The sequence below is a fragment of the Apteryx rowi genome, unplaced genomic scaffold (assembly GCF_003343035.1).
Source record: "Apteryx rowi isolate R43461 unplaced genomic scaffold, aptRow1 scaffold_385, whole genome shotgun sequence".
Classification (NCBI taxonomy): Eukaryota; Metazoa; Chordata; class Aves; order Apterygiformes; family Apterygidae; genus Apteryx; species Apteryx rowi.
In genome coordinates, this window is record NW_020450363.1 from 841,885 (window position 1) to 854,980 (window position 13,096).

Genomic DNA, 13,096 nt, shown 5'->3' on the forward strand with positions numbered 1-13,096 from the left:
GAAATCAGATTCTTTTGCTCTGAAAGCAGTGTTTACAGGCAAAAACCTTCATTGGATTTTAGCCGTCTTATGCTACTGAATGCGGACCAGTGAAAATTGCACCTACTGATTTCAGGTTGAATTTATTTGCAATAACTTATAAATTTAGCCCTGTATTCACATTGCCTGCATTCCTACATACTACTGAAATATTTCTAGATGGTGAAACCAGTTGTTCTTTTAGAACCAGTGTAGTCTTAAATTAGAGCTCCAAACAGAGACTAACTCAAGGCATTACTCCAGCCTGGGCTGAGCGCATATTCACCAGTTGCTGCTGAAAAGCTGACAGTAACCAAGTGAAAGCACTTCAGTGCGATTTACTCATTTCTCTTGACAAATTCAATGTCTTTATGGTTACAAGGTTTCTTTTTCCTTCACTTTTTGCCTTTTTGTGGTTAAATTAAATAACTAGTTGAGATGCAGAGTAGTTTGGAGCTGTGAGTTATTGCTGAGACTCCCTCTAGGAAATCAAAGGAAAGCCCTTGATTTTTAGTGACTTAAATCACTGCTGATCATTTCTTCTGATCATTTTTCTTTCTAAGAATTGAAAGCTGTTGTTTATAGCAAAATGAACCATGTGCTATATGCCAATTTTTGTCAGCACAAATTGCACCCACTGTCTCTGCTGATGTGGCTATTTTTAAATTGCTTACAGTAGCTGCAGCAAATAATGGGAAGTGGTTTCATCTGCTTAGGCTGTTAAGACTCTGCATGCATGTCAAGAGCACGATTTTGGTTTCTGTCTAGCAAATAGGACTGCTCAGCATTTTACAATGCCTTTCCTAAGAACAGCAAGTGTTTCCATCGCGAAACAAGGCTGTGGAGAGGTGATACCGTCACCGTCTTCGTGTGCCCAGCCGCTGGAGGCCCGGTACCGCCCCAAGCTGGAGCAGCCCGAGTAGGGAAGTGCTCTGCCATGGGGAGCTGGTGCCTGGCGAGGAGCCACGTGAAGCAGCCCTCTGCCCCCAGGCTTGTGGGCAGCCCAACCGGGAGCCCAAGTCTGGACTCAGAACTGGTCTTTTTCTCTTCCCCACAACAATTTGCGAGGCAGCTGTGAACAGGCATTTTCAAGTGCTTGTGGTTGGACTGTTCATTGCTAGGCACTGTCAGACAAGGAGACCTTATATCTAGCGCTGATGTAGAATATGTTAATACATGTTTTCCATTTTCTAGCTTTTTTTTTCCTAAGTACCAATAAGCCAGACTACACATACCCATATTTTCTAACTGTTAGTGCTCCGATTTTAAACGCTGTGCTTTGTACACTGCATTTCCTGAGATGCTCCAATTGATACTCCATTTGATCACTCAGAGGAAAGCTCAAGTGTAAAATGTCAGAGATGAGGTCTGGAGGTGACTTCCCTTGGGGAGGAGGAGAGACCTATCCTGGATTATTTGACTAGCACAGGGCACCTGAAGAGACAGCTCAGCTGACGTGGTTATGTTGCTGCACACCTACCCACGCTTGGTTAGAAATAAAGATTGTGAAAGTTGTAGCGATATTACATGACTGTAAGAAGGAAAGATAAATGAAAATACCTTCTATTGAGCTAAACTGCAGAACTGCTTGCAGAGATTTCTGAAATGAATGAATTTTGTATTATATTTCTGGTGTGGAAAATGATTTATGTTCTTTCAGCATAAGAGTGTGTGTATACATATATAAATATATTTAGGCAGTCTGAATTTATTAAATAAATTGTTTTTTCATTTTATCATTACCTTTTAAATTTGAATATAAAAAGTAGTTGTTTCCTCAGTTTTGAGACACTCTGAACATCTGAGATGACTACAGTTGGTCATGAAGGTCAGAATGACAGAACCTGCAGTAAACTTTATTTAATAAGTAGCTTTTATATACTACTAAATGGCAGTGATTTGCAAGAATTTAACATACCAGAGAACGTGTACCCCAAAGGACCCTCAGTTTCTCTCCTGAACATAATTTTTGTTTTAGATAGTGCATACTTTAATGCTGAAAATGATAGTAGGATCTTAACTTGAATAAAAGCTTGTGATGATCCACTGCTTAACTATATCAATTGATTTTGAGTTGCTCTAGAACTTTTTTCCATTGTGTAATAGCCTTCCTCCCACTTTTTAAGAAGTCAGATTTTCAGCTGCTTATTTATATTTTTAGTCCTAGGACAGATTCATTAGTTGGAAGTTGGTCACAGAGCTAGGCATGAGCCTTTGGATTGGGTAGAAGAGTAGGAGGTGAAGGAAGTTGTCCTGACAAGTGTGAAGTTGGCAAAAAAAGAAAAGTACCTGTGTGAGGATCATCAGTACGAGTAGCTGGCCTGGAGTTTCCTGCCGAGGTAGCCTGGGCTGTGCTCTTGCTTGCTGTTGCCCTCTCCCACCCCAATCGTGTGCTGGTTTTCAGTTACTGTTCCTGTTTTAAGCTGTTGGCTTTTTTCCCTCTGTGAACTGTACAAGCTCTTGGCTCACATTTTGATCAGTCTGTCTGTCCTTCCTGATATCCACATTGTTCTTTAATGACCCATACAAAATGCTCTTTGTGTATTATTTTGACTCATACGTATTTTTCTAATCAGGCTTTTGGCTTGCAGTGCTTCACCACCTCAGACTGCGGCAGTAGAAGTTCCTTGAAATTCAGCCTGAAACCGCTTTCACATAGTTGATTACTACTTTTATTGTAACATTCCCAGTCTTGAATGCATCATCTCCATGAATTCATTCTGTGAATACTTTTTTTTCCCAAAGGTATCAGGCTGCTTCTGAAACCAGACAGTGTTTCAAATCTCATCTTTTTGTTTAACTAACTTCTGTTGGGTAAGATTGGTGCAGAAACTAAACCTCCAACCTCCACCCCCAAATCACCTGGGTCCTAACCACTGCCCTGAGCTCCTTGCTCCTCACCTATGCTGCTCTTCTCAAGGACTGAGCCCCAAACTCCTTGCAGAGCAGTAGCGTGTCTGCCACTGAAACAGCTGGAGGGACACTCCTGTGGTAGCCTGTTACATGCTGGAGCTCAGGCATGCCCTCCCCACCAAAGTAAGAGATGTGGCTTTATAAGGACTTGAACTCAAATCTCAACTGTATGCTCTTTATGGTAAACCAAAGCCAGCCATAAGCTTTGCAGAAGAAAGTGACTTGTCGGCAGCACACTGGTGACCAGCTCTCACAGATACTCAGGAAACTTAAGTTTGGGTAGAAAAGTGCTACACTGGTCATGCTAAATACCAGGTAGTCATAGAAAAATAAGCCAGCTTTCCTTAAATTAGGTGTTTTGGGTCATGTTTCAGGCTTAAGCACCTCATTCTCACATAAAGCCTTTGTGTTGGTCTAGTCCTGGGGCTCTAGCTGAGGTGATTTGCATTTGTTTCATAAGAAGTGAAATGTCAGGTGTTACCAGATCACACCCAGCATTCTCCTGTGGGCCTAACAGTAGGCAAGCACTTGTGAGCTTTCCATGCGAGAGAAAAGTAGTTTTCCTCTTATTTGTAGGCCTTTATAATTTAGAGAGTTGCTACTAATGAATAGTTGTGTTAGCAGATGTAAGGATGCTGACTATTATGGCTTTTGCATAACTGGTATGCTTAATTGCTGTCATTCCTTGCCCATTCTACTTGAATTAAAATCACATTATCTACTGGAATGTTCAAAGCGTAGGTATAATTAATGACTGAGAGCAGAATAAAACTATTTTTGTCAGTATGTAGGTAGGTGAAGTCCTCCAACTGAAACAGCTGAAATCCTCTAGAGTCTTCAGAAAACCAAGTGTTACAATACTAATGAAAAAAAAAGTCAAAAGCATCTCTTAAAACTGAGTCAGTTTCTGAGTAGGGATGGTATTAGTCTGCATTTGTCTTGATACAGTACTTTTATACACCAAGTCCTGTGTATAGCAAAACCTCAACACCTAGACAGATGCAATCCAACCAAAAATTATGGTCAGAGGGGTTACTTTCTCCGCCCTAGAAAAATCTATGGTAGAGACAGCTGGTCCTTTAAGCATACAGCTTCCAAAAAATCCTTTTCAGAAGTGTGTCCCTGCATGAACAGGTGGATTAAAACTTATCCATTTCACACAGTGAGCAGTTACCTTGCACATGCATGGAGTAGTGTGATGGTGGAAGATGGTCATTCATTCACTTCTGAGTGCTGTGAGCAGTGCTACACAAGTTTACTTTTAGTCATGCTGGGTTTGATCTGTCCAGAGCTTTCAGTGAAGTGCTATAGCAAGTCCATATCATTGTATCATCTCCACCACCACCCATAACACCCCAGGAACCTCCTTATGTCTCAGCACATTTGAATCTAGTCCACATCTCATCTCCTTATTATAGTTGACACAGCATATAACACTTCTTTTTAGGATACAGCAAAAAGCAAAGCTTTATTGAATTGATATATAGTATAAAAAGTGTTAAAATGTGGTAAACAAAGCGGGGGGGAGAAAGCAGTGGTTTTTGTTTTTTATTTTATTATTTTTTTAATGTCTGCTAAAAATTTGGCCCAAATACTATAGTAAACTAGTATCCATTTCACAGTAGTTAGTTAGTAACCTTTAGGAAACTGTTTTCTTGCAGAAGAGTCTCAGAAGAGCTGTAACAGGTTAAGTTGTGCTCCCTCACTGAGCGTGAACAAGGGCACCTGCTCCTTGACCATATCCAAATCCTTTGGGGCCAAAGTTCTTTGCATAACAACCTGCAAGAAAGATGAACTTGTAGTAGCTGAGGCTTCTGACTTAAGAGCAGCATTTTCTATATTAAGCCACTCAACTACTTCACTTTAGGCACCAGAGCCTAAAGCAATAGAATCCAGAATCCAAAGCAATACTCAAAAACAAGCATTTAGGTTGTGCAAATGCCATGCCTAAACTTGATATAAACTATGCTGTTCTTTCAGCATACTTCCTAACCTACTCTGGGTAATGTTCAGTGTAAGCAATTCACAGATCTGTCTCAGGGCTAGATATCCCTGAAGACATATGTTGTCATGAAATCACTGTGTCAATCAAGTTTGTATCCATGATATCATGCAAGCCAAGGCAGGATGACTGCTAGTTAGTCTCCTGCTCTGTGATTTGCACTCTGATCTACTCAGGGCACAGGATACTCCTATATAATTCAGTAGGTAAGGTTTTATTTGCTGCAGACATTAGCTACGTCAATAGCTTCAGTACTATTTCATTTCTTAGCACCGTTGCTAGGATTTATAGAGTATTTCTGTCATGACAGGAGCTGAAAAGTCTCCTTATACCAGGAACAAATTCAGCATCTGGTCTTATAATGCACACACACACACACACACACCCTTCAACCATAAACAACCGATCATTTCTTTCCTCACCTTTACAGTAGATTTCTCCTTCTTTTTCAGTTAGAGTTGTAGATTCTAAGCTCTTTCCACACTTGGCACATCGGAAGCAGTTTTTGTGCCATGGCTAAGGAAAAACAGAAGAGTTTAAGTACACAGAATCCCTAAGCGTGTTTAAAAAAAGTTAACTAGAGATGCCTGCATCAGTATAGATGACCGATGCAATGAAAACTAGTTTAAGTGCATCAATAGCAGGTTATAGCCTCTGTATTTTTTGAGATGGCACACAGCCCCAAATTCCAGGCAGCATCCTGTTCAGAAAGTATTTTGAGAGGTTTGGATTTGCTCTAATAAATTTAGAACAGATCTCAGTTATCAGTATTGAGTCAGCCAGCTTTACATGGTATTTTCAGACAACTCCCCCTTTCTGCTGAAACCTTCAACCCATTTTGTAAGCTGTTCACTACAAGATTGTTCCCTCTTTTGGGGAGAGGGCTCCTGTAATTTGATTGAAGATATTGAAGCTTCATCTCTGACATCCAAGGTGGGCATTCTTCATCCGGAGTTTCCATTTCAGGTGTTCTTCCTTTGAAGAAGTTGAAGACTAGATTGATTTGGCCATTTCCAGTGTTGAGAAATGCCATTTAAAGGTAACTAAACCACAGTTTGTTCCCTGCTGCCTTCTGGATAGCATACCTCTAGCAAAGCCAAGTAACATGTGTTGTTCACTTTAAAATCCATTTAGCAGTTAAAAAGGCACACTTCCTTACCTTTCCAGCACCTATTACTTTCTCAGCTGCATAAACAGAATCACCACATCTGGAGCATTTCTCTGCACCTCCAAATTTCAGAGCAAATTTTGAAGTATTTGGATTTGTTGTGGGTCGGTGGGGAGAAGGTGAGCTGAAAGAAACAGACTTTTTTTTTTACTTTTTTAATAAGATATCTCTTGCTCTCCTTAACACCAGTAATGGTGCAGCATCCAACACAGTACAGAAAAAAGCTCTTTTTCAAAATTGGAGAGATTGTTACCAGTAAGGCTATCTGATTACACTTGGTAGGAACAGAGGAAGGAAAGACCATGCTTCAAAGGGTAATGACTACTGAAAAAAAGCTACTTTTCTGAGGGGCCTTCTCCTTTTCACCTTCTAGAGAAGTGAATTCCAAGACATGTATGAAGACATTGGATTTATCAGACAATAAGTTAAAGATAATTCTGTCAAACTCCTCTTAGCTGCTCATAGCTAGAGCCTGAACTGATCACTGAACCTGATGGACTGAACTATTTGTCATTTTCAGACATGTTCTGGCTGGAGAGCACATCACATAAAAGTGAAGTAATAATCTGGGAACTTGCATGAAGCAAGTTTGAGGCATACCTCAGCTTCTTTTTTAGATGCTGTGCTTTACAGACAGAACCTAATCAGACTAGGAATGTTTGCTATTTAATAGGCCATTAATTTTTGGCTATAACTGAGCACAAATGGTTCTTCAATTACCAGTTACACATTCATTCTTCCTGTAGCCTCAGATTCTCAACTCTTTGAATCCACCCTTGCCAGAGCCTGTTGAACAGCTACCACTAGCATCTTATTTAGAAGAGCGCCCTAAGAACAACATTCACTTTTGCATCCTGTGGACTTCTGCAGAACCATCAGCAATTTAATAATCCAGTCCTGGTGTGACTTGGTTTGGCATCCTCAGCTGCAGTAACTCCAGTAACTCCTACTCATACAGTGCCTACTCACATACTTACAAGCAGAAGTTTTGTGCATTTTAAGTTAAATGCCCTGCACTTGTTACACTGGGGTATTTTGGAGTGCTTGCATTTCAGACAACATGAATTTCATAGGAGTTTTTCAGGCTGGATTTTGTCAAAATTGTAGCGGAAGACAAGGGCCACACATCCCAGGTCAGTTAACTTACCTCTCGGGCTTGATGCCTAGTCTCTCTCCCCTGTCCATGTTCAGTGTGCCTGCCCCTTGGCCGTATCCATAACCTTTTGGGCCATACTTTTTTCCATAGCAAGATTTGCAATAAACTTCAGCATCATGAATCGCTACAGTTGTGCTGTCCAAGTTTTTCCGGCAGACCACTGGAGGGAGAAAAGCAGGGGGGGGGGCCGTTAACTTGCCTTGAGAGCCCATCTCCATCAGCACACCTTGTAAGCCAAAATATCAAGTGAGAAACAACGTTATAGGTTTCCTTCTCCATAATTCTTGCTATCAGGCTCTAGGACTGCACTAAAGAGTAGAGGGGGCAAGTTGTCTCTTGTATTAGTGAATTATGCTTATCCCTATAAAGGGGCTCTATCCCCTCCCACCTTTTCACTATCATGACATTTAAAGCCTGGAAACTTGCTGTGGCTTGATGAACGAGACTGCTCAGAAAACCCAGATCAGGCAGTCAGCAGTTTCCCTTGACTGTTGCCACAGTTTGAAGCAAAAGTTTATCAGCACAGAAGAGTCCCTGCCCTGCACTTCTGGCTGGGGTGGAGCAGCGACAAGGAAAACCCCAAAGTTTTTTCCCCCAGTGCTGGTTTGGGGCAAAGTTGATACTGTTTCACAGCTATACCAGAGGGGCCTCGCTCACTTAGAGTTCATAAATTGTCCTTCAGTGCAGCATAGGCATCCTGCCCTGCTCAAGGTTAGAGTAGCAAGCAGAACTATTTCCTGTTTTTGAAGCTTCTTTCAAAGTTGAGGTGCTTTTTCAGCCTGCAACAGCATTATGCCCATAAAAAAGAAGCTGTACTGAATATCCAATTGTACCACTTGTAGATTTTTAGTATAAAAAAAGAAGAAAAAAAGTCTTCAAAATAGAGACCTCTGCTTATTGCATACATTAGCTCCAAACTTCTTTTCATAAGACAAATATCCAATAAGTAATCCAACTAATGCATGTTTATTAAGTCTACAGACTTTAACCCCCACAGAACTATGCACTAAGCAAAAGCAAATACTGAGTCAAACATACTAGAGCCATTGTTTGACTATAAGTTCCAGGTTTCTTTTAATAGAAAATCCCATAAAAATGCTGAATATAAGGCAGCTGAGACACTTTTTTTCTTTTTAAATGACTGCTGCAGAGCTAAGGAAAAGGAACAGAGGTGCACCTAGACTAACATGCCATGCAGTTTGCTGATGTTATACTGCAGATTAATAACAAACTAGTTTCTAGTTGCAACTGTGGTTTATATAAAGAAGGCTGAATCCTAGTCCTGTCTGTAGATACTAAATGCCAGCAAGTAAGAAAACAATACTTCATGTTTGTAATAAGGTAAGATTCTATTATTTTGTCAGGCAGACTGTTTGTTTGCAAAGTACTAGCCTAGGATTTATAAAGTGACCCTTTGTTTCTTTCATCTATTCAAAAGTCTTTTCAGCAGAAAAAGCTATTTTCAATGCCTCAATGGATTTGTTGGTTGGACTGGAAAATAATGCTTTGGACTCCTTTCATCTGAAAGGAACCACAGGCCCCTGTGCCAAGAAAGTCTAGGCTTTTGGCTGTGCTAAAATATTGACAATTCAACTGCACTACAAGCATGTTAGCATCCCAGGCTGCATGGGAGTAGATGAAACATTCCTTCAGAGAAAGGGTTTTATAACTCTTCCATCAGCCTTAGTCTGCACTGAGACTTCAGGCAGAAGTTGATCTGAACTCGGTGCACCAGTGCAAACTGGGCTCTGTCACCGGATTTTCTCCTCTGTGTGAGCAATACTCAAGCGTGGTTTCCATCCTAAAGTACCTGCCTCACCCATATGGAGGACAGGGCCAGGATGGGGTGAAGGGGGGAGAAAAGGAGAAAGAAACAATGAGGGGGGAAAAAAAAAAAGCCACTTTCTACTTAGTAGAGGTGTTTCTCAGCTGTCCCACACTGAACAGGCAGAATAACATTTGTTCAGGTGTACACGGCACCAGCAGGTCTAGGAAGCATGAAGTGAAACGTGAATCAAGCCTGACAGGTGATGGACAGAGCTGTCACTGGCCACTGCTGTCCCTACACGTCACAGGTCCTCACCGAGCCTTGGGTTTGCAGCCCTGGAAACTTTCTGTGGAAGAGCACCTTGCCGCGGCAACTCCTGCACCACGGCAGGTGAGGTCTCAATGCCACGCAGCCAAAGCACCAGAGTACTTACTGCAGAGGAAGCAGCACCTGTGGAAGCTTCTCCCATCGCACTGCACCTCCTCAGCGTGGTAGACGGTCCGGCCGCAGGCACCGCACTTGTTTCCGCCTCCCCAGTTCGGCATGCTGCCCTTGCAGACTCAGCCAGGCTGGAAGGGTAGGAGTTTGTTAACCACAGAGCCGCTCATGGTTTTAGGGTAAAGAATTAGTGTTACAGGCTCCTTTAAATAAGGTCTGCTGAGTTCAGCTATCAGACTACAAGGTCATGATTTTTTCCAACTATTTAAAAATTTGACCTTCCATTACACAAGAAGTTTGTCTGATCAGAGCAGCTTCTCAGCCCGTTAGATCCTGGGCCAGGCTTACAGGCTTCAGCAGACCCTCTGTGGCTATTTGCAAAAGCCGACGGGCTCCCAAGGGGAAGAGGGGTCACTGTGCTTAACAGCAAGAGAAACAGAGATACCGTCTTCACCAGACACGTCTTCCAGTCCCCGTTCAGGATTTTGAAAGTTACATAAATTGGATATGCACGAATTACAGTTCCATGCACAAGGGCTTTACTGTAGCTTGAGCAAACACCCCCCYCCCCCCCCCCCCAGATGGATATAATTTCAGTTTCTATGCTTCATTAACCGTGGGCCTCTCAGCTGATGGAAGCACACCAATTGTGCCAACAACAGCATTTTGTTTTACTGCCGGGTCTTTCACTCAGAGCACAGCACAAGCCAAAGTGCACCTCACCGGAGAGCCATTTATTAGGGCTGCAGGGATATTCTGAACTCCTTCGAGAACATGCCTACACGGCAGAGAAGTTAATGGGGATTAGTCCCCCAGCACCCTACTGCCATTACATGAACTATGCCTTTGCCAGACAGGTACAGGAACTGGAGCCAGCTGCTCAAGGGACTGCTGCTGCTCTGGAAGAAAGTAAAACTGTATTGCATGCATCACTTGCGACAGACATGCAGCAGCCTAGTAAGGGAGGACAGGCACCAGCGCTGATCACGTCTGACTACAGCCGTAGGAGCAGCCTCCTACATTAAGCCAGAAGCAGCAACGGTCCCACCTGAACCGGACCTTTCCCCTCCCTGATCTCAGCTCACAACACTTGTTTAATGCGAGCTTGTTCCCCTTGGGTTCATCACCAGTGGAGGATCGCTCATAAGCGCTTGGGCCAACAAAACTACGGGGAGGGTTAAAGACCGAGTTGAGCTGTTCAGGCCTCATCCCTCCCCCTGCTCCTCCCTGGTCCCTGTTTCAGGTAGCATTTTGGGACAAGGACCACGAGTTGGCCAGCTGGACACCTAGTGGGCACCTACTGTAACGCTCCTGCGTCACCTGCACTGTTCCCCCAAACGCTGCCGGCTCCCCAACACCAGCATCACAGCAGTGCTGTGGTACAGGTCGGGCAGGGAAGGAGGAATTTCACAGCGGCAGCCCACTTCCACCTGTGCAGCTCACCTTTGGTTGTTCCTAGAGGCTCTCCTATGTCCACAGACAGGGACAAGGGACAGCACCCACATGAAAAGCCTGCACCCTGCTGCCTTGATTCAGCTTTGCCTTTTCTCTCTCTTAGCCTGAAGCCAAGGACTAAGAGTCTTTTAAGCTGTCTCTCCAGCCAAGAGAGAGGAGCTGGAAACACTCCTGCACCATGCAGCCTCCCGCTCGGCAGAGGGAAGTGATTCGTTTCACCATTCTCTTCCTCCAAGAGCTCTCACCGACACGTTGGACGCACAGAGACGAGAGGGCGACCGTGGCGCAGAGCGAGGCGGGCACCGTGGCTGCTGCTGCACCTACAAGACGCCACTCGCGAGGCACATCTCAGAGCAGCAGTTTTTGCTAAGCCTGAATTAATTGACCCATCACGCTGGCACTGTTAAAGTAAGCAGCCTGCCCAAACAACCTGACTTGTTCAGCAGAGATTTAGGCATGCAATGAGGGCAGCACAGTTCTCGAGCAAGACATACTTCCAAGTAACTGCTAGAAGACCTTTGTCCAAGAAGGAGCAAACAGCCATTCATGGCATGTGGGAAAATAGGATTAGTTTATTAATGTGGATTGGGGCACCTTAGGTAAATTCATAAGCAAAGGCTTAGGAAGCTTCTGTGGAGTGGCTGAGTAGTGCTGCTTACAGCACTGACACTAATTACTGAGATATTCCTTTGTTCAATATTCCTACAGGATTAGCACCATTACTGCTCCGTGGTTCAGAACTAATGCTCCAACCAAGCTCATAAAATTAGTTTTATGACATTTACCACTTTGTCTTTGTCGTTCTTGGCACAACTGTAGAGTCTAAAAATTAAGATTCCGTTTCTTTTATTCAAGCATTTGGCTGTGCTACTGCACAGCAGCTGACATCAATCACGGCAGACAGCATCCTTAGTTAAGAGGAATATACGCTGCACAAAGCTTCGGAAAAGGAATGCATTAACGGGGTGGGGGGAGAGATTGCTTTCATTTTTTATGCTTTCCAAAGCATAAGTGGTCTTCTTCTGTCCTCTTTTGCTCTCACTGTCCTCATCCTCATGTTCTTGCGTGCATTTAGTCGAGTTCAAAGTATTTTTAATTATTTTATTAGCAAATGATTTTTTAGCTCCATGCACGCTAGAAGTGAAGACTTGGACTAGGTTTGCAGCTTTGCCACAGACCCCCCGTGCAATACCGGGCAGCGCAGGGCACGGCTCCACCCTTCCTGCCCAAGGGCAGCATGAAGCATTAGACTCCCTGGCAACCACGGGCTGACTCAAGTCCCCTGACAAGCACTCCGAAAGTTCATTAAATAAAAAACAAAAGTGGAGTTGAAGTCAGTACTTCAAGGTGACCTTGGTCTCCTCCACAAAAGGAGATTGCTATTTATCTTCCCCATAACGTTCCCGCGACAGCCTGTGTGGGAGGAATGGCAATACTTCTTCAGTTACCCCACAGCAAGGGCCACCCTGAGGCAGAAGTGCCCAGAAGGCACCCAAGGAGACGCAGCTTGACGGCCAGAGGGAGCGCGGCACGAAGGGCAGCGGACCCGCGCGCCGTCTCCTCAGCGCCACCCAGGAGCTTGTGGACGCCCCCGTCTCACCCGGCAGCTTCCCAGCCCGCAAACTCCGACTCCAAGGACTGCATTAAGCGTTCCTCGCTCCCGCTGGGCACTTTCTGGCTGGTTCAGGCAGGCCCCCAGGGAACCGAGGGGCAGTAATGAAACACCCCGATGATCCCACCGCCAGCACCAACAGCTTCGAGTTCCGATTGCGGGTTTGTCGGCAGCTACCTTCCTCCGAGAGGAAACCCTCGCACCCGGCCGGAGGGGGAACCTCACCGGCTCGGGCGCTCCGAAACACCAGCCGCGACCCGCGGCAGAGGCGAAGCCCCTCCAGCCGCCCCGGTGCCAACAGCCCGCGGCGCCGACCTGCCCCAGCGCGGCGCTTCTCGCCCCGGCCGCGCGAGGGGCCCGCGGCTCGCCCGGCGCAAAGCCCCGCGATTCCGCGGGTCTGACACGCGGCAAAGCCGAGCCGCAAGGGGGGGCGCCACCCCCCCGCCCGGGACCTTTTGGCGAAGCGGCACCCCGAGGCCCGCCGAGCCGAGCCGAGCCGAGCCGAGCCGAGCCGAGCCGAGCCGAGCCCCCCGCGGTCCCGCGGCACCTGCGCGCCGCCCCGGCTC

At 45.0% G+C, this 13,096-nt stretch overlaps 1 protein-coding gene across 2 annotated transcripts; it reads right to left on the minus strand.

The window, feature by feature from the left end:
• Positions 1-4,447: 4,447 nt before the first annotated feature.
• CSRP2 (cysteine and glycine rich protein 2) lies at positions 4,448-9,589 on the minus strand. 2 transcript variants are annotated; one of them, XM_026074272.1, is made up of 5 exons: positions 9,459-9,589; positions 7,249-7,417; positions 6,093-6,225; positions 5,356-5,449; positions 4,448-4,710 (listed from the first exon to the last, which is right to left on the minus strand). In XM_026074272.1, the coding sequence occupies exons 1-5, from the start codon at positions 9,568-9,570 to the stop codon at positions 4,634-4,636; spliced, it is 585 nt and encodes a 194-aa protein (XP_025930057.1). In that variant the 5' UTR covers positions 9,571-9,589; the 3' UTR covers positions 4,448-4,633. The 2 variants fall into 2 exon arrangements, with proteins under 2 accessions (XP_025930057.1, XP_025930058.1); XM_026074273.1 differs by having other exon boundaries at positions 9,476-9,544.
• Positions 9,590-13,096: the final 3,507 nt, after the last annotated feature.